At 48.4% G+C, this 19,107-nt stretch overlaps 1 protein-coding gene across 4 annotated transcripts in view; it reads left to right on the top strand.

The window, feature by feature from the left end:
• Positions 1–17,761, top strand: part of FZD3 (frizzled class receptor 3) — a 53,361-nt gene extending 35,600 nt beyond the window's left edge. For 3 of the 4 annotated variants that reach the window (XM_039697643.1, XM_039697644.1, XM_039697645.1), the window contains exons 4-6: positions 7,835–7,983; positions 9,009–9,242; positions 12,400–16,421. In XM_039697643.1, the coding sequence (XP_039553577.1) occupies positions 7,835–7,983; positions 9,009–9,242; positions 12,400–12,604 (588 nt within the window). In that variant the 3' untranslated portion in view covers positions 12,605–16,421. Of the gene's footprint in view, positions 1–7,834; positions 7,984–9,008; positions 9,243–12,399; positions 16,422–17,669 lie in introns of those variants that run through there. The other variant, XR_005626365.1, reaches the window with a different exon arrangement.
• Positions 17,762–19,107: the final 1,346 nt, after the last annotated feature.

The raw sequence follows: 19,107 nt of genomic DNA on the forward strand, positions 1-19,107 counted from the left end.
TTTCTCCACTCCTCAGGGGTGAAATTGTGCTGAAACAAAAGAAACCCCAAGAAAATCTGCAGGAATTCATCCCTGACACTCAGACCCCGTGGCTCTGCAGGGCTGCTCAAGTCGTGATGGAATTTCTCCATTTTTGTGCACAAAAATTCCATTTTTTCCCCATTTTTCCCCATTTTTCCCATTTTCTCCACTCTTCAGGAGTGAAATTGTTCTGAAACAAAAGAAACCCCAAGAAAAATCTGCAGGAATTCATCCCTGACACTCAGACCCTGTGGCTTTGCAGAGCTGCTCGAGTCGTGATGGAATTTCTCCATTTTTATGCACAAAAATTCCATTTTTTCCCCATTTTTTCCCATTTTCTCCACTCCTCAGGGGTAAAATTGTGCTCAAAGAAAAGAAACCCCAATAAAATCTGCAAGAATTAATCCCTGACACTCAGACCCTGTGGCTCTGCAGCGCTGCTGGAGCTGTGATGGAATTTCTCCATTTTTGTGCACAAAAATTCAGATTTTCCCCATTTTTCCCCATTTTCTTCATTCCTCAAAGGTAAAATTGTGCTGAAACAAAAGAAACCCCAAGAAAATCTGCAGGAATTAATTCTTGACACTCAGACCCCGTGGCTTTGAAGGGCTAATTGAGTTGTGATGGAATTTCTCCATTTTTATGGACAAAAATTCAATTTTTCCTCCATTTTTCCCCTTTTTTTCCCATTTCCCCCCATTTTCTTCATTCCTCAAAGGTGAAATTGTTCTGAAACAAAAGAAACCCCAAGAAAATCTGCAGGAATTCATCCCTGACACTCAGACCCCGTGGCTCTGCAGGGCTGCTCGAGCTGTGATGGAATTTCTCCATTTTTGTGCACAAAAATTCAATTTTTTTCCCATTTTCTCCACTCCTAGGGGGTAAAATTGTGCTGAAACAAAAGAAAATGATTTTTGCTGCATGAAATTATTCCATCTTAAAGGAAAAAAAAATTAAAAAAGGGGGAGATAAAGCCAAAAATAAAACCAAAAATTCAAATTAAAATTTTCCGTATTAATCACAAGCAAATCTGAATTTTGTGAATTTAATTCACAACAAATTAAACTTTTAAGTTGATTTTCCCCCTCATAAAAAGAACATTATTGATGGCAGAACTGCAGTGTTTGCTAGCAGTGGATACAGGGGATTTCTCCTGGAAAAAATAAATGATTAATGTGTAATTAATTAATAAATATTTAATGAGCAGCCTTGAATTGGGGGGATTAAGGGAGGAATTAAGGAATTGGGGTTCTTTTCCCAGGGATTCTTTAATTGTGATTAAAGCAGCAACAGAAACTGAGTGAATAGATGAGAATGGTAATAATAATAATCATAATAATAATAATCATAATAATAATAATAATAATCATCATCATCATCATCATAATCATCATCATAATCATAATAAATATATTGATCATTTTGGGGGCAGAAGGGGCAAAAATTCAGGATTATTTCGATGAACATTTCAGTGAGCAGTGTGCCCACGGAGCAGGTTGTTTTTCCCTGGAGGAAAGTGGAAATTGATGGGTTTTTTTTTAACCTCCTTTCTGAGCGCCGTGAGGGAAGCGACGCCTCAAACCCAGGACAAGGGAAGAGATGAGAACCTGCACCCCATAATTCTTAGAAACCTGATTTATTATATTATAATATTATATTAAAATGCTAGACTGAAAAAAATAGAGAAATTATACAGAAAGTTAGAAAGGAATTAATAATAAAATAAAAATTTGTGACTGCTCAGGCTTGGAGCATGATTGGGCATCAAACAAAAATAACTCACATGGAAAATCCAGGATGCACCTGTTGGTGAAGCATCTCCAAACCACATTCCACAGCCATCACATAATTAATTGTTTACATTTCTTTAATGAGGCTTCTCAGGAGACAAATCCTAGCAAAGGATTTTTATAAAATATCGCGGTCGGGGCCAGAGCGTTCGCCGAGGATTTTTGGATTCACTGAGGGGAAAACTTCTCTGCTGGATGCTGTGCAGAGAAGGGGAGGGAAGAAATGGGCTGCAGAAATATCAGAAATATCTTTTATTTCATTTGTGGTCTCTGTGTCTGCTGGGCAGGGCCTCCTGGGTGTGCCCGAGCCGCTCCTCATGCGTGTTCCTCGGAGCTGGGAGCCCAAATCCGCAGGGAAACCCTTCCCTGGGGCGGAATTCCCAGAGAATTCCTGGCTGCTCCATCCCTGGGAGTGGCCTCGGAGCTGGGAGCCCAAATCCGCAATACCCAATAATTGGTGTTTTTGCCCCGAGGAGGGGGACAGGTGCTGGATTTGGGTTTTTTCCCCTCACACACACACACCCCGTGCTCATTAATGTGTATTTTCACGCGTTTCAGCGGGAAGAGGCCGCGCTGCCTGCCAGATAAAAACCAGCTGTGATTGATCATTTTGGGGGCAGAAGGGGCAAAAATTCAGGATTATTTCGATGAACATTTCAGTGAGCAGTGTGCCCACGGAGCAGGTTGTTTTTCCCTGGAGGAAAGTGGAAATTGATGGGTTTTTTTTTAACCTCCTTTCTGAGCGCCGTGAGGGAAGCGACGCCTCAAACCCAGGACAAGGGAAGAGATGAGAACCTGCACCCCATAATTCTTAGAAACCTGATTTATTATATTATAATATTATATTAAAATGCTAGACTGAAAAAAATAGAGAAATTATACAGAAAGTTAGAAAGGAATTAATAATAAAATAAAAATTTGTGACTGCTCAGGCTTGGAGCATGATTGGGCATCAAACAAAAATAACTCACATGGAAAATCCAGGATGCACCTGTTGGTGAAGCGTCTCCAAACCACATTCCACAGCCATCACATAATTAATTGTTTACATTTCTTTAATGAGGCTTCTCAGCAGAAAAAAATCCTAGCAAAGGATTTTTATAAAATATCGCGGTCGGGCCGGAGCGTTCGCCGAGGATTTTTGGATTCACTGAGGGGAAAACTTCTCTGCTGGATGCTGTGCAGAGAAGGGGAGGGAAGAAATGGGCTGCAGAAATATCAGAAATATCTTTTATTTCATTTGTGATCTCTGTGTCTGCTGGGCGAGGCCTCCTGGGTGTGCCCGAGCCGCCCCGGCCCCGCTGCTCCTCGTGCGTGTTCCTCAGAGCTGGGAGCCCAAATCCACAGGGAAATCCTTCCCTGGGGCGGAATTCCCAGAGAATTCCCGGCTGCTCCATCCCTGGGAGTGGCCTCGGAGCTGGGAGCCCAAATCCGCAGGGAAATCCTTCCCTGGGGCAGAATTCCCACAGAATTCCTGGCTGCTCCATCCCTGGGAGTGGCCTCAGAGCTGGGAGCCCAAATCCTCAGGGAAATCCTTCCCTGGGGCAGAATTCCCACAGAATTCCTGGCTGCTCCATCCCTGGGAGTGGCCTCAGAGGTCTCTGTGTCTGCTGGGCAGGGCCTCCTGGGTGTGCCCGAGCCGCTCCTCATGCGTGTTCCTCGGAGCTGGGAGCCCAAATCCGCAGGGAAACCCTTCCCTGGGGTGGAATTCCCACAGAATTCCCGGCTGCTCCATCCCTGGGAGTGTCCGAGGCCGGCTTGGAGCAGCCTGGGATGGTGGGAGATGTCAGGGTTGGAACTGAATGAGCTTTTAGGTTCTTTTCAGCCCAAATCGTTCTGAAAATTGATGAAATTTCCAAATTCTCGTGTTCCTGCAGTGCCCAAAGCCCTTTTACATCCCTGGGAATGTGATCAGGGGTGGGGGAAAACAGAAAATCCGCAGTGGAATTCTGTTCCCTCTGGGAAAAGTTCCCATCTCCAAGGACAGGGCCTTGCACTCCCTGACACTGAAAAGCAGCTGCTGGCGCTCACAACAAGCAGGTTTTTATCCAAAAAAAATCAAATTATCCCATTTTTTAATGCCCAGAGGAGATCTCCCTCTGGATTTGAGCTTTCCAGTGTGGAGGGGGAATTTTGAGAGCCTTTGGTCCAGGATTACTGGGGGAACGTTGAATTTCAGAGACGTCAGGAAGGCTCTGGCCAAGTGGGAAACGAGAAATGACAGAATTATTTCTCTCTTTATAAAGTTTTTTAAGGATAAATTGCTTGATTAAGAAATGATACTTAAATTCTTTTTAATTTATTTGTGGTTCACAATGAGGACTTATTTAATTACACAATATTATTTAAACTTATGAAGAAGAATGTGAAGGACTAACTTTTGTTATAAAACTTTTATCTTCTTTTATGTCTATTACTATGTTTTAAAACTTTAAGTCTTCTGCTATGTGATATTTACACTTTTATTTAAATTACACACTCATAATTTCAGTTTTATTATTCAATTTTGGAAGGCTTTTCTACAGCTTTAGGTGAAAATAAGTTTTAAATTCCCCTGAACTTCCTTTCAATTCCTTCTCCTCCTTGCACTTTCGGGGTGGTTTCTTAAATAAACCAATTTTAACAAATAATAAACCAAATTTATCCAGGTGTAATTATAACTAGAGTCAAGTAGTGCTCAAAAGAAGCACTTTTAAACCCAAAGGTGTTTCCTTATAACCTGAATTTTCAAAAGCACAGGTGGAAAGTGCCTCAGTTATTGATTATTCCTCCGTTATTGATGATCATGGAATAATCAATAACTGAGGCACTCTCCAAGAGGATCAATCTGAACCAGGGATCTCGTCCAGTTTCACTTTTTCTGCTGCCTGTTGCAGGTTACGTTTCCTGTCAGGGAGAATTTGATGTAAATTCTGTAAAGCCCAGAGCAGCTGAGGGTCACGGCTGCTTCTGGAAAACATTTTGCAATATTTTGGCTGAGGTGGTGTGTGGGGTCTGAATGTTCCAGGTGAATTCATCATTTCGTGCGTGGTGAATTCAAGGGGTGTTTTTGACAAAAATAAATAAATATTTAAATAGCTGGGCAGTAAAAAACTCAAAGTTTTGGTGATGAACCAAGTGAGTTTTTGCCTAATTTTGCTTTTAAAACTGGTCTCTATCCCATTGCCTTTAGGCTCAAACCTGTTTTTTTTAGCCCAATAAACCTTGAGAGTCATTTCAAGTTTCATTTTTCCGGTGTTAATTACCATAAATGTCGTTAATTATGATAAATACCTCGTGTCTGCAGGTTAATATTGTTTCAAACAGGTGCAGCATTAATGTGAGTTTAATGGGTGTTGCTCCCTGGATTGGCTTAATTTGGAGAAAAGTCTCTAATGATGTTTAATAACTCGCTTCCTTTCACCTGAAAGATCTGTTGAATGTATTTATTTTCATTTTTTTTTGCTTGGATTTATTTGTAGCACGTTGAGCCAGGAGTTTTTTGGTTTTTTTTTTTGCTGTTGAGTGATTTATTGTAATATCTTGGTGGAATTAACACAGCGAGCAGCTGAGAGCTTCAGCACTGGAGCTGGTGGTTTGTTCTGGGTGAAAAAAATCAAAATTAAATTCCCTTCAGGCCAGAAGTTTTGCTCGGGGAGACCTCACCCCGTGGACAGACATTAAATGTAAATATAAATAATTAAATACAAAAATGAATGAATGTCACCTTCATTAAGAAATGATGAATTTCCCATTTATTCCACTCAGTGCCAAATGAGCTGGTGATGAAATAATAACAGTGAGGTGGATTTTTGAGAGCTGGGTGGTTTTTTGTTGTTGGTTCCTGGGTGGAATCTCCCAGTCTGGCCACAAAACCTCCTCAGAGCTGTTCTTGAAATGCTGCAGGACCCTTCAGCATCCCCGGATGGAAAACTCCTCAGGAATTTCTGACATTTCTGCCCTCCTGCTCCCCACCTCCAGCGCTGAAAATGTGCAATAATACAGAATATTAAAGCTGGATGTGCTGGGTGAAACCAGTGGGAGCTGTGTAATGCCCTCAGCAATAATTAATTGGAATATCCTGGAATTGGAGCCTATTTCTGGCAATGCCCCTGGCACAGGGCACGATTTGATTTTGGATTTCAAGTTTGGGGGAAAAACTGGCTGCCACCAGTGGCACTCAGACATGCCTGTCCCCACAATTCCTGTGTGAACAAATCCCAAAGTCTCTCCTGAGGATGCAATTCCCTCCTGGCCGGTGCAGTATTTCTTTCCTATTGCTTGGATAAAACCCTTTAAAATGTTTTTTTTTCCCCCATTTCAGTGTCCAGCCGTTCTTTTTCTCACATTTTGAGTCCCTCCAGGCCACAGCAGCTTCCTGCACAGGGGGCTGGTTGTTCCCTGTGAATTCCCAGAGGATTCCAGCCTTGCCCTCACCACTCCCTGTCCCAAACAGCTTCTGGGATGTTTCCTTGGGCTGCTCAGTCACTTCCTCAGGTCTGGTGGTTTTTCCAGCATTTCCCTGGAAATGGAATGGAATTCCCAGAGAATTCCTGGCTGCCCCATCCCTGGAAGTGTCCAACTGGAGCAGCCTGGGATGGTGGGAGATGTCAGGGCTGGAGCTGGATGAGCTTTCACCATCTTTCATCAAAGCCACTGCTGCAGTGGGAAGGTTTCCTGGGCATCTCCCCCCAGTCAAACAGCCACAATCAAACCTTCCAGGCCTTTCTTATCCTGAGTTTTTATTCCTGTTGGGATCAGGATAATTCTGCTGTTTGTCCTCCGTGCTCTCTCTCTTGTCCTCAGCCCTCGTCTCTGAGAAAATAAAAATTCTCAAGGTGGTAGGAAAGCTCGGGGGGTTTGGGGATCTCCCTCAGCTGTGACAAAAAGCAGGAAATCTGTTGGTAAAAGCTGAATAATTTATTGGCCAGGGGGAGTTTGGGATCATGGAATGATTGGAAGCGCTTTGGGAAGAGACCAAAACTCATCCAGTTCCAACCCTGACACCTCCCACCATCCCAGGCTGCTCCAAGCCCCGTCCAGCCTGGCCTTGGACACTCCCAGGGATCCAGGGGCAGCCACAGCTGCTCTGGGAATTCCAGCCCAGCTCCTCCCAAGAATTCCTGCCCAATGTCCCATCTAAATCCCCCCTTTCCCAGCGGGAAGCCATTCCCTGTGTCCTGTCCCTCCATCCCTTGTCCCCAGTCCCTGTCCAGCTCTCCTGGAGCCCCTTTGGGCTCTGGAAGGGCTCTGAGCTCTCCCTGGATCCTTCTCCTCTCCAGGGGAACATTCCCAGCTCTCCCACCTTTATCCCAGTTCTCCCAGTTGCTGGAATTGTTGGAATTCCATGGTCACCACACAGATTCTCACAGAGGACTTCTCCCCACCACGAGTTTGTCCCTTCCCTCCACAGCCTGGTGGCCTCTGGAGGTTCTCTCTCCCCGAAGGTTCAGGTGTGAGCCAGGTTATCAATTCCAGAAAGCCCCCGGGTGTTTGTCCTGCTGACACCCTACGACTTCCCTGGAAGGAAAATCTTTGTCTTCTTCTCCAAGGGTGTGAAAACATTTGGGAAAATGGATCTTGTGAGGGTTTTCAGGCTCAGCTGATCTCCCTGAAGAAGGAAAGTTTGGCTGGGTTGGTGAGAACCAGGCACTTGTGCCTTGAATTCCCGAGGGAACAAAGATCCGTGCTGGCCATCCGTGGAGCTCCCACTGGCGTTTTCCCCAAGAGCAGCCCCACACCTGCTCCTGCATGGGCTGATCCCATCAGAGGAACGACTCTGTCTGAGTTGCAGGCTGGAAAATATTTCAGGATCGTTCAGGGCAAAGGAGCAGAAACTCAAATAAAGGCCAGGACCTCAGAGCAGCCGAGCCTTTTATCCGAGGGCCGTGCAGGGCTCTGGTCATGCTCCATGGATCCAGGAGCAAAGGAACCCTGGCCGTGTTTGCTCAGGGCAGGGAGGGGTGGTTTCAATGTGTTCACAACCACTGCTGGGCTAGGATGGCTGGTAGAACCTTCCTTTTTTTCTCTTTTTCCCTCCCCAGGTCACTCAGATGAGCCGTCCAGACCTGATTCTGTTCCTCATGAAGTACCTGATGGCCTTGGTGGTTGGCATCCCCTCGGTGTTCTGGGTTGGAAGCAAGAAGACCTGTTTTGAGTGGGCCAGCTTCTTCCACGGGCGCAGGAAAAAGGAGTGAGCGCGGATATTTTACAGATGAACCCTTCCCTTGCTGCCCTGGGAGAGTTTGGGTTGGGTTTTCATGGAGGCAAAGGCAGGAAGGGATGGAAAAGTCACTGTCCAGAACGGAGTCAGGAAGGACAAAACAGGCAACAGCTCAAAAAATTCCGTATTTCTCCCTGAATATTCTTTATTCCCAGAATCAAATCTACATTCAAAGTGTTTTTAACAAGAATTAATGTCAAATAAACACTTCAGCTACTCTGCCTCTGACTGAGGGGTGGGATGGAAAAGTCACTGTCCAGAACGGAGTCAGGAAGGACAAAACAGGCAACAGCTCAAAAAATTCATTATTTCTCCCTGAATATTCTTTATTCCCAGAATCAAATCTACATTTGTCCATCTTCAAAGTGTTTTTAATAAGAATTAAGTGTCAAATAAACACTTCAGCTACTCTGCCTCTTGCTGAGGGGTGGGATGGAAACTTTTTATTTCTCAGTGTGCACCTAGCCAGCTGAATCAGAGCTTTAAATTGGAATGAAGTGCAGGTTCCTCTTGGTTGCAGTTGAAAGCATTTATCTCTGCTTTTAATCTTCCTCATGCATTGGTGCTGAAGAGCAGCTTGATAAAGTGACAAGGAGAATTTCCTGGAGCTTCTGTAGGGTCGACATTAATTTAGATGAAGCTTGGCATCGATTTAGAGACAATCTGTGTGATCTTGTGGGTAGGTCCTTTCCTAATAAATGTTGTCCTTCAGGATGTTTTAAACCAGATCCACGACGACAGAAATTCACGGAGGTGACTCCTGTGTGAATTTTGGTCCATCCTTCAAGGATTCAACTGGGCTCAAACAACCAGAGGGCGAAAATAACCACACAGGGAGGTGCTTCAAAGTCGGGCAGACAGGGACATTGTAATGGAAATGATGCTGCTGTTTGCCAAGCAATGCAAATCACGCTGTTGTTTGCCAAGCCCTGCCACTTGTTGTGCTTTGTGATCACTTTCACGCCGCACTAATTAACGCTAATTGCTCCGCTCAGGGTCGTCAACGAGAGCCGCCAGGTGCTGCAGGAGCCGGACTTCGCCCAGTCGCTGCTGAGGGACCCCAACACCCCCATCATCCGAAAATCCAGGGGCACCTCCACGCAGGGCACCTCCACGCACGCCTCGTCCACGCAGCTGGCCGTGCTGGACGAGCAGAGGAGCAAGGCTGGCAGCGTGCACAGCAGGGTCAGCAGCTACCACGGCAGCCTGCACCGCTCGCGGGACGGACGGTACGGCGAGACGGGAACTGGGGAATGGGGAAAACCCTCCCGAGAAACCGCTGTGGTCTGAAATTAGGGGGATATGGGAGCAGGAATAACAGCCCTTTACTAGGGAAATTTAAATAAAACAATAAACAGTGCAGTAATATGAAATAACACTGACAGTCAGAACGTGCCCTGGCAGCCCCTGTGGGTCAGGGGGTGGCAGCAGTCCCATTCCATGGTGGCAGCAGCCCCCCTGTGTCACTGTGTTTGAGGGTCCCAGGACGAGGGAAGAGATGAGAATCCTCACTCCATGTTTCAGAAGGCTGATTTATTATATTATGATATGATATGATATTATTGATATTACCTTATCTTATTTATATCATATCATATCATATCATATCATATCATATCATATCATATCATATCATATCATATCATATCATATCATATCATATCATATCATATCATATCATATCATATCATATCATATCATATCATATCATATCATATCATATCATATCATATCATATCATATCATATCATATCATATCATATCATATCATATCATATCATATCATATCATATCATATCATATCATATCATATCATATCATATCATATCATATCATATCATATCATATCATATCATATCATATCATACCATATCATATTATATCATATCATATCATATATTATATTATATTATATTATATTATATTATATTATATTATATTATATTATATTGCTAGCCTAAAAGAAATAGAGAAATGATACAGACAGAAAGCTAGAAAGGAATGAATTATAAAAATCCCTGACTGCTCAGAGAGTCCGACACAGCTTGGAGCATGATTGGGCATCAAGGAAAAACAATTCACATGGACCAATCCAAGATGCACCTGCTGGTGAAGCATCTCCAGACCACATTCCACAGCCATCACACAGTTATTGTTTTTCTTTTCCTCTGAGGCTTCCCAGCTTCTCAGGAGAAAAAATCCTAGCAAAGGATTTTTCATAAAAATATCCTGGTGACACTCCTGCTCCTGCTGGAGCAGGGATCCTGTAGAAGGGTGGAGTTTCCCTCCCAAGATCCAGTGGTGGTGAAAATGGCCTGGTCTTCCTCTGGGAATGCAGTGGGGAAGGTGCTCCCCTGGGAATCCAGAGGGAAAATGTTGCCTGTGGAGTTCCAAACCTCAGATTGTATCCAGGCAGGAATTCTTGGCTGCTCCCCCTGGGCAGAGCGTCTCCCAGTGGGATGATGGAATTTTATCAGCCCTGCAGGGACACTCAATGACCCATAAACAGAAGATAATTAATTATTAATGGCCCATTAACAGCAGAGATCTCCTGGAGGTAGGATTGGTTGTGGAAGAGATAAACAAAAACTGCCCAATGAACAGAGGATAATTGCCCCATCTCTAACAGATGGGAATTAGAATAGACACTTCTCTTGCAATCCAGGACAGGGCATCCTCCAAAAATTCGGGGCGTTCCGGATGGTTTGGGTGGGAAGGGAGCTTGGAGATCATCTCACTCCACCTCCCTGGGACCTTCCACTGTCCCAGGTGGCCCGAGATAAACAAAAACTTCCCAATGAACAGAAGATAATTGCCCCATCTCTAACAGATGGGAATTAGAATAGACACTTCTCTTGCAATCCAGGACAGGGCATCCTCCAAAAATTCGGGGCATTCCAGATGGTTTGGGTGGGAAGGGAGCTTGGAGATCATCTCACTCCACCTCCCTGGGACCTTCCACTGTCCCAGGTGGCCCCCAGCCCCTCCAGACAATTCCAGGTGTGGGAAGATCTTGCACAGAGGGCTGGACAGGCCCCTTGCAGCCAGACTCGGGGCCATAATTCTGCCAGAATTGGATGTTCTGGTGCATCTCCTGTCCCTGTTAGAGTCTGGACTGGAAGGAGAGAGCATGCCATGGTATTTTCAGAGGGTGTGCTGGTGTTGGTGCATTAATTACACAGCAGGGCTGTGTGCAGCCCTGGTTTTCCAGTCTGTGTGGCAGTGCGTGGTCACACAGAGCTGCCCCAGGCTGCTTTGTCCGTGTGTCCGTCCATTCTGTGTCTGCCAATACTCCTGGCCCTGCCCAAGCAAACAAGGGCACAGGCTCTGAGCTGAGGTGGGGCTCAGGTTCCCAGGGTAATTAATCACGTTTCACTCCCCTAATTACCCACCCAGCCAGCTCTGCCGTGAGCTCTTGCCTTGGCATGGACCCCCTGTGTGAGGACACGAGGCTGGACTTCATTTTCATCAGGAGGCTGATTTATTATCTTATATCTTATATTAAAATACTACATTAAAACTGTACTAAAAGTACAGAGAGAGATCAGAAGGCTACAAAGACAAGAATAGAATAGAATTAGAATAGAATAGAATAGAATAGAATAGAATAGAATAGAATAGAATAGAGTAAAATAGAATGTGGCTGTGACTGGTCACCAACTGAAAACAATCCACATGGACCAATGGAAGATGCAGCTACATTAAAACTATACTAAAAGTACAAAGAGAGAGAAGATCAGAAGGCTACAAAGACAAGAACAAAATAAACAAAATAGAACAAATAGAATAGAATAGAATAGAATAGAATAGAATAGAATAGAATAGAATAGAATAGAATAGAATAGAATAGAATAGAATAGAATAGAATAGAATAGAATAGAATAGAATAGAATAGAATAGAATAGAATAGAATAGAATAGAATAGAATAGAATAGAATAGAATAGAATAGAATAGAATAGAATAGAATAGAATAGAATAGAATAGAATAGAATAGAATAGAATAGAATAGAATAGAATAGAATAGAATAGAATAGAATAGAATAGAATAGAATAGAAATAGAATAGAATGCATAACAAAATCCTGTGACTGCTCACACGTGGCTGTGACTGGTCACCAACTGAAAACAATCCACATGGACCGATGGAAGATGCACCTGTTGCACTCCACAGCAGCACACAGTTACTGTTTCCATTTCTTTCCTGAGGCTCTCAGCTCCTCAGGAGGGAAAAATCCCAGCAGAGATTTTCCATAAAATACCGCAGCCGCGGTGAGCTCCCGTTGTGCAGAGCTGAAAGGCTTTGCCGGGCTGTGTGAGCAGGGAACTCCGGAGTCTGTTCCCATTCTGGGCCATCACTGACCACCCCCCTGTGCTTCCCTGACCCAGGTACACGCCCTGCAGCTACCGGGGCGTGGAGGAACGCCTGCCTCACGGCAGCACGTCCCGGCTGACCGACCACTCGCGGCACAGCAGCTGCCACCGGCTCAGCGAGCACGGCAGCGCCAGGGACCTCAGCGGCAGCGCGGTGACACACGTCACCCACGGCACCAGCATGAACCGCGTCATCGAGGAGGACGGCACCAGCGCCTGACGGGCACCAGGGCTCACCCACAGGGCCTTCCTCAGCCAGGTGACACCTCGGAGTCATCCTCGGGGCCGGGGCGTCGCCTGCGAGCCGACCTCGCGGGCGTGAGGAGCTGCCTGTGTGCTCTGAGCCTCTCTGGAGGTAATTATTTATTTGGGAACTGTTCCTCGGCGGACACGGCTGCTGGATCTCTTATTCCCTGTGGAAAGCAATCCCCCCTTCCTTCTCTGTCCCTGCCCGTGTCCCTCCTCCCGTGGGCTCCGCGTCGGGAGGCGCCGGCCCCGAGTCGTGCTGGGAGTTGTTCTGATGGGACTTGAGGGAACTCTGGGTGGCTGAAGGAATCCCTCCGTGCACCTCCCTCCAGGGGACACGCCAGCGCTGCCTGGGGCACGTTTGGGGACACTGGAAAGGCCACAGGAACGGGCACTGTGGAGAAGGAAGCTCCTCTGAGGATCAGCAGCTCTCCCCAGAGCTGTCCAGGCTCAGTCATCCACAGGGTGGGGGCAAGAGAGGGGCAGGGAAGAGCAATTTTTTATAACTTGTACTGTCCTTGCTTTTTTTACAAAAGACTATTTAAATTTTCTACTTGTTTACAGTTTCTGTAGGAAGAGATGGGTTTTAAAAGCAGTTATCTAGATGATATTCAGCCATTTATTTTTTAGAGTCATGTACAAAAGCTGAGATTGCCTGTTCCTGATCTATTTAAAAAAAAAAAAAAGAGATTGTGATAGGAAAGCTGAATTTGTCCCCCGAGCAGGAATGTTCTTACAGCCAGAGCTGAGCCTGTTTACAACCCCAGAGCTGGGTGGAGGAGGCTGAGGCCAGCAGGACCAGAGCAGTTTGGTTCATTCAAGGGTGCCCCGCCTTCCTTGGGGTGTCAGGCTGGTTTGGGGAGGATTCTCTGAGCTGGGCAAGAACTCAGAGGTGGGTGGGAGGAGAAACTGAGGCAGGAGCTGCCCCCAGAGGGGGGACAAGGAGGATGTGGCAGCTGGGAGCCCAGGGCACTCCTTGAGGAGGGGACAGGATCCCCACTTCAGGGGTCTTGGGTGTGGATCTGCCTCTGCTGTGGTTGTTTGAATCCCCTTCTGCAGATTCATTCAGGGAATTCTCAGTTTGGGCTTTTTCCTGTGGAAAGGATCCCTTGGGATACACTGGAGGCAGAATCAAGGATGGTGCTGGAGATCTTCTGGAGCGTCTTCTGTGGAGATTGATCCAGCACCAGGAAGCACTGCTGGTGTGCAAACCTACCTCAGTAATCACTGCTGGGAAGCAAACCCTAACTTTTGCTTTGTCCTTCCACTGTTCCCTCCCTGACCTGCTGGGATGTTGGGAAGCACCAACCTGGAGGGCAGGAGCTGCCCCACAATTAACTCATTTAATTGCAGCTCATCACCTGTGTGCTCTGCAATCAGGAGTCTCCCAGGTTTATCCCAGATTGTCTCTGTGCTTCCACCGGGTCAGGAGGAGAATTCCAATGGAGCCAGCTGGAATGACAAAGCTTTGGGGAGGGAGGTGCTGCACCCAGGGCCGGGCAGAGCCGGCTCTGCTTTGCCTGTTTGCTCAGCAAACAGCCCTGGGGCCAGCCCAGGGATAGTCCTGGCTCGGGATAACCCCAGCCCAGGGATAACTGTCCACATCCAAACGTGTGGAAAAACCCTTCGGAGTGACTGAAACTGGAGAAGCTCCCTGGAAGCCCCAAGGGTGGAACCTCTGCTCTTTCCAGTTCAGCTCCTCCTGACTCGCTGCCTCAAGGGGTGATGCGGTGGAAATCTGGATAAGCTGAGTTTTCCTAAACACTGGAACTGAGCTAAATAAGCTCGAGGGTTTACGTTGATCCTCTTGGCTCGATTTCCAGTATTTTTTTTAAATAAATTGTAGCATTGTTTTGACTTGTTTAGAGACAGGAGCGCTGTTGGAACTTGGAGAGGGATCTGCTGGAAAAGTTAAATTGTGAGGCTCAGTCCCAGTGCTGCTTCCAGGTGGGAATATCGAAGTGCTCCTTGCTGATCCTAAAGGGACAGGCTCCTGTCACCCCGGAGAGCTGATTAAACTCAGACTGGGGTTCTGGCTGGGATTTCTGCCTGCCTGCCCCCTCCCTTCTGCCTTCCACGCTGTGCTCTCCTGGCAGAGCATTCCTCCTGGGAGGAGAGGAATTCTCCCTCACCCATGGAAGAGTGCCCCAGCTCTGCTGCAGCTCCCAAATCACCGTGTCTGAAGTGCATCCCAGCTGGAATGTGGCCCCACCAGCACCCCAGGCAGGGGCTCCAGGAGCGTTTTTGGGGTGCTTTGCTGCCTGGTGAGACTCCAGCCCAGGTGCCTGGTTTGTGGGATTGGTGCCAAGCTTTAAATTCCCCCGAGCTGGAAAGAAGGGTGTTCTGCAGTGCCCGAGGTGCTCTGGGCTCCCTGCATGTCCCTGCAGCCACCAAAGCTGGATCCTCTCTCCGGGAATCTGGACAGTGCTGGCTGCTCCAGCTCACCCCAAACTTCTCCCTGTGCCTCCCGCGCACGCGATGGCTGCACCCCAAAACTCTGCTTCCTGCAAAGAGCACAGCTCCTCATCCCCAGTGTTCCCGGGGATCTGCAGCTCCTGCTTTACCAACCCAGCTGCACTGACCACAGATCCTTGTGCTGTTCCTCCTTTCTTAACCCCTTCAGCTCCCGGGAAACATCCCGGATCTGTGGTCCCGTTGCATGGGAGAGGCTGCTGCTCTTTTTTAAAGCCTAAACAGCCCAGCAGCAGCAAACAGCCACGTTTGGGTGTCGGTGTGTTTGTGTGCTCCCTTTTCTTCCAGCTCACACCCCGATTTTGTGCTGGAAGCATTCAGCTCTAAGAGGGGCTGGTGAGCACTGGGAGGCACTGGGAGGCTCGGGCTGAAACCTGCTCAGGCCAAATCCAGCACTGACAGCTCCAGAGCTGCTCCAGCAAGGAGGGAAGGGAAAATCCCTCAGGGAGGGCACAAGGAGAGCAGCCAGGCCAGCCTAGAGCAGTGCCCAAAATCCCTCAGGGAGGGCACAGGGAGAGCAGCCAGGCCAGCCTAGAGCAGTGCCCAAAATCCCTCATGGAGAGCAGCCAGGCCACCCCAGAGCAGTGCCCGAAATCCCTCAGGGAGAGCAGCCAGGCCACCCCAGAGCAGTGCCCGAAATCCCTCAGGGAGAGCAGCCAGGCCACCCCAGAGCAGTGCCCGAAATCCCTCAGGGAGAGCAGCCAGGCCACCCCAGAGCAGTGCCCGAAATCCCTCAGGGAGAGCAGCCAGGCCACCCCAGAGCAGTGCCCGAAATTCCCTCGGGAAGGGCACAAGGAGAGCAGCCAGGCCACCCCTCCAGGGCAGCTCCAGGGCACCGAGGATCCCAGAAAGCAGCAGGGAGCTCCATCCGTGTGGTGAAACCAGGGCACAGGAGCCATCCCCAGCTCCTCCCGGAGCAGCAGAGCGTCCAGTTGAATGTGAAGCTTTACCCCCATCCCCTTGTGCTTCTTTCCTGCCGGGATCAGGATGGTTTTTCCCCCCGGGGCACGGCGTTTCCGCGGTTTTTGCTCCCTGCATGGGTCCCTCCCGTGGTGACAACGCCCAGCTCCTCAGGAGAGGGGAAGGAGCTCCCCGGAGAGCTCCACGGTGGAATGTGCGGGGCAGGCCCTGCCCTGGCTGACCCCGCTTGCACTCGGCTCTTGCTAGACTTGTTTACAGTAGTCCAGTGTGGGTTTTGTAACGTTTTAATTTTTAGCACTTTAACTGTGAGTGTACAAACTGGTTCCCCTTGTAGTTGGTGTACATTTTCATTTTAGACCTTCGGAAGTTTTTAATAAAACGATGGAAAAACTCTGGCAGCGGATTTTCAATTCTTCTCCTGTGGGTGTAATCCAACCCCCCCTAAAAATCCCAGCTCAGCAGCAGTTGAGATATAAAGGTTAAAGAATTAAATACCGGATTTTACTCTGGCCAGCAGCTCTGTGAATTTGAAGAAAGACTTTCTAGACTTAATCTCCCCGCAGTATCTGCACTCGCGGACGCCGGGCACCCTTCCAGCAAACACAGAGCTCTGGCAGATCTCGGGCTCTGGGTCCTTTTACACGAACAGACCTCTCCAGCACCGGCGTTTCACAGGCAGGGAGCAGCAGACAGGCCTGGGAGCAGCAGTGCCGGGGATGTTTGGGGGTTTTTGTTGCCAAATCCAAGCCGAGGACAGGATGACTGATTGATCTGCGGGAGCTGTCTGGCACTTGGGCGGTTGTTTGGGTTGGAAGCCTTCTGCTGAGTCTTGCATGGCTGGTGATGAAATAACTCCTCTCACTAATTACTGCTGCTGCTTCAGGTCTCTCTCTTTAGAGAGATAGTTCAGGGGTGAAACTTGAGGAGCTGCTCCGAGCTGCAGTGCCGGGTCCCAGAGGGGCTCGGGGGGACACGGAGTCACCTGGAGCTGGTCTGGCCCTCCCCAGGGGTTTGAGGAGCTGCAGGTGAGGGGGGCAGGAGGAGAAAGGGACACGGAGTCACCTGGAGCTGGTGTGGCCCTCCCAGGGGTTTGAGGAGCTGCAGGTGAGGGGGGCAGGAGGAGAAATGTGCCCGGAGCAGAGCCCGAGGCCAGTTCAGAGCCCCGGGCTGGGATGAGGGGCGGGGGTGTTTCAGTCACGATCACATTCCTGACGCACTTTAACACCCCGCTGCAGTTTTGGGGCCAGCTTTGTCTCAGCTCTGGCAGCTCCTGCCCTTGTTGTGGTTTCTTCTCCAATTTAAAGATCTGGCCGTGCACTAATCCTAAAGACAACGAAATCATTGAATCATGGAATGGTTTGGGTGGGAAGGAACCTTAAATTGAACTCGTGATTCTGTTCCCCTGCCGTGGGCAGGGACACCTTCACTGTGCCAGGGTGGTCCAGCCCAGCCTTGGGCACTGCCAGGGATCCAGGGGCAGCCGCAGCTCCTCTGGGCACCCTGTGCCAGGGCCTCACCACCCTCACAGGGAAAGATTTTTTCCTCCCATCCAATCTGAACCCACTCCAAGAAATCATTGGTAACAAAAGGCTGAAACAAAATAGGTGGAAATAGAAGGGTCTTTTTAATAAAAAGTCATTTTTTAGGAGTTATCTGCAGCCCGGAGGGATAAAAGCACCAGCCCTGGAGTGTGACCGGCTGGGATCCAGCGCCCTGGGCAACTGGTCTGACTGGTTTTCGTGACAGCACTCCAGACACCTTGGGTTGATCCTCAGGCTCCAGGTTCAGTGCCTGTGCACCCCTGCACCCACGTCCTGCTGCTGCTGCCCCACTGCATCCCTGCTCCCCTCGTCCCACGGGGACACCCCCGGCAGGGAAAGCTGCTTTCTCCTCACCCTTCTCCTTGAGTTTGGGTTTTATGAGGTCTCCCCTTCCCCTTGGCCTCCTGCCCCCATTTCTGCCTCCACACGTCCCCCCTGCAGCATTTCAGAGCCTCTGCATCAGGAGCTGGTTTAAAATATTTCCAGGGTCTGCCAGGAGAGTCCTGCATGGATGCTCAGCAGCTTGGAGCTGTCCTGACACTGAAATGGTGGCAGAGCTGAAGAAGGATGGATCTGCAGTGCCAAATGGTTGCCAGCCTCTTCCCAAGCTGCTCTAATGCAATATTTTAAATATAAATATATTCATGTTGCTGTTAGGTGCAGACATACCCTCCTCTGCTTCCTGTTCAGTGCTGCTGCAGAGGGTTCCTGCTTTGGGAGAACGTGCTGAAAAAACCCCTTAAGGCCCTGAATTGCAACATAATCCAGCTCCAAATCCCACCTGGAATCCGCCAGAAGGGACGAGCCCCAACATTCCCCAGGATGCCTTCAAAGCCCTCTGATGTGATGTGATAAGGCTCAGTCCCTGCCAAAACACACAGAACATCTGTTCGGCTGCACAAAGGGGGTTAGGGAAAAGTTAACCTTGCTCCTCAGTTTTCATTTTTGTTCTTCTTTGCACGGTGGGTTTGGGGCTTTCCCTTTTTTAATTTTTTGGGGTGGTCCCCAGCCTCTGAGGATGATGGGGACAATGGCACACAGGGAGCAGGGCCACCGATGTGGAAGAGCAATGAAATCTGGGGCTAACCGAGAGTTTGGAAGTCTGGTGATGAGAGGAAACGCCCTCAAGCTGTGCCAGCGGGGATTCAGGTTGGACCCAGGAGGAAATTCCTGACAGAAAACATTGGCAGAGGCTGCCCAGGGAGGTGCTGGAGTGCCCACCCCACTGGTGGCACTCAGGGCGAGGTGGTGACCACTCAAAACTCGGACTCGATGATCTCAGAGAAGACCTCTGAGACCTCTTCCTACCTCAACGATTCTGTGAAAACCAGAAACCAGTTCGTTTTCAACTCCTTTTCTCCACTTTAAATTTCTCCCTAAAAGTAATCCTGAAAAACCCCCGGCTCTCTCCGGGGTGCCCCGCCCTCGGCGGCAGCGCTGCTCGGGCAGGTGAAGGGTTAACCCCGGTCTTTGGGATCCTTTGGGATTCCGCCGAGCTCGTTAGTGCGGAGCGGGGAGAAGGACGGGCGCTAATTGCAGTGAC

The sequence above is a fragment of the Passer montanus genome, unplaced genomic scaffold (assembly GCF_014805655.1).
Source record: "Passer montanus isolate IOZ18808 unplaced genomic scaffold, ASM1480565v1 scaffold119, whole genome shotgun sequence".
In the NCBI taxonomy this organism is placed as follows: Eukaryota; Metazoa; Chordata; class Aves; order Passeriformes; family Passeridae; genus Passer; species Passer montanus.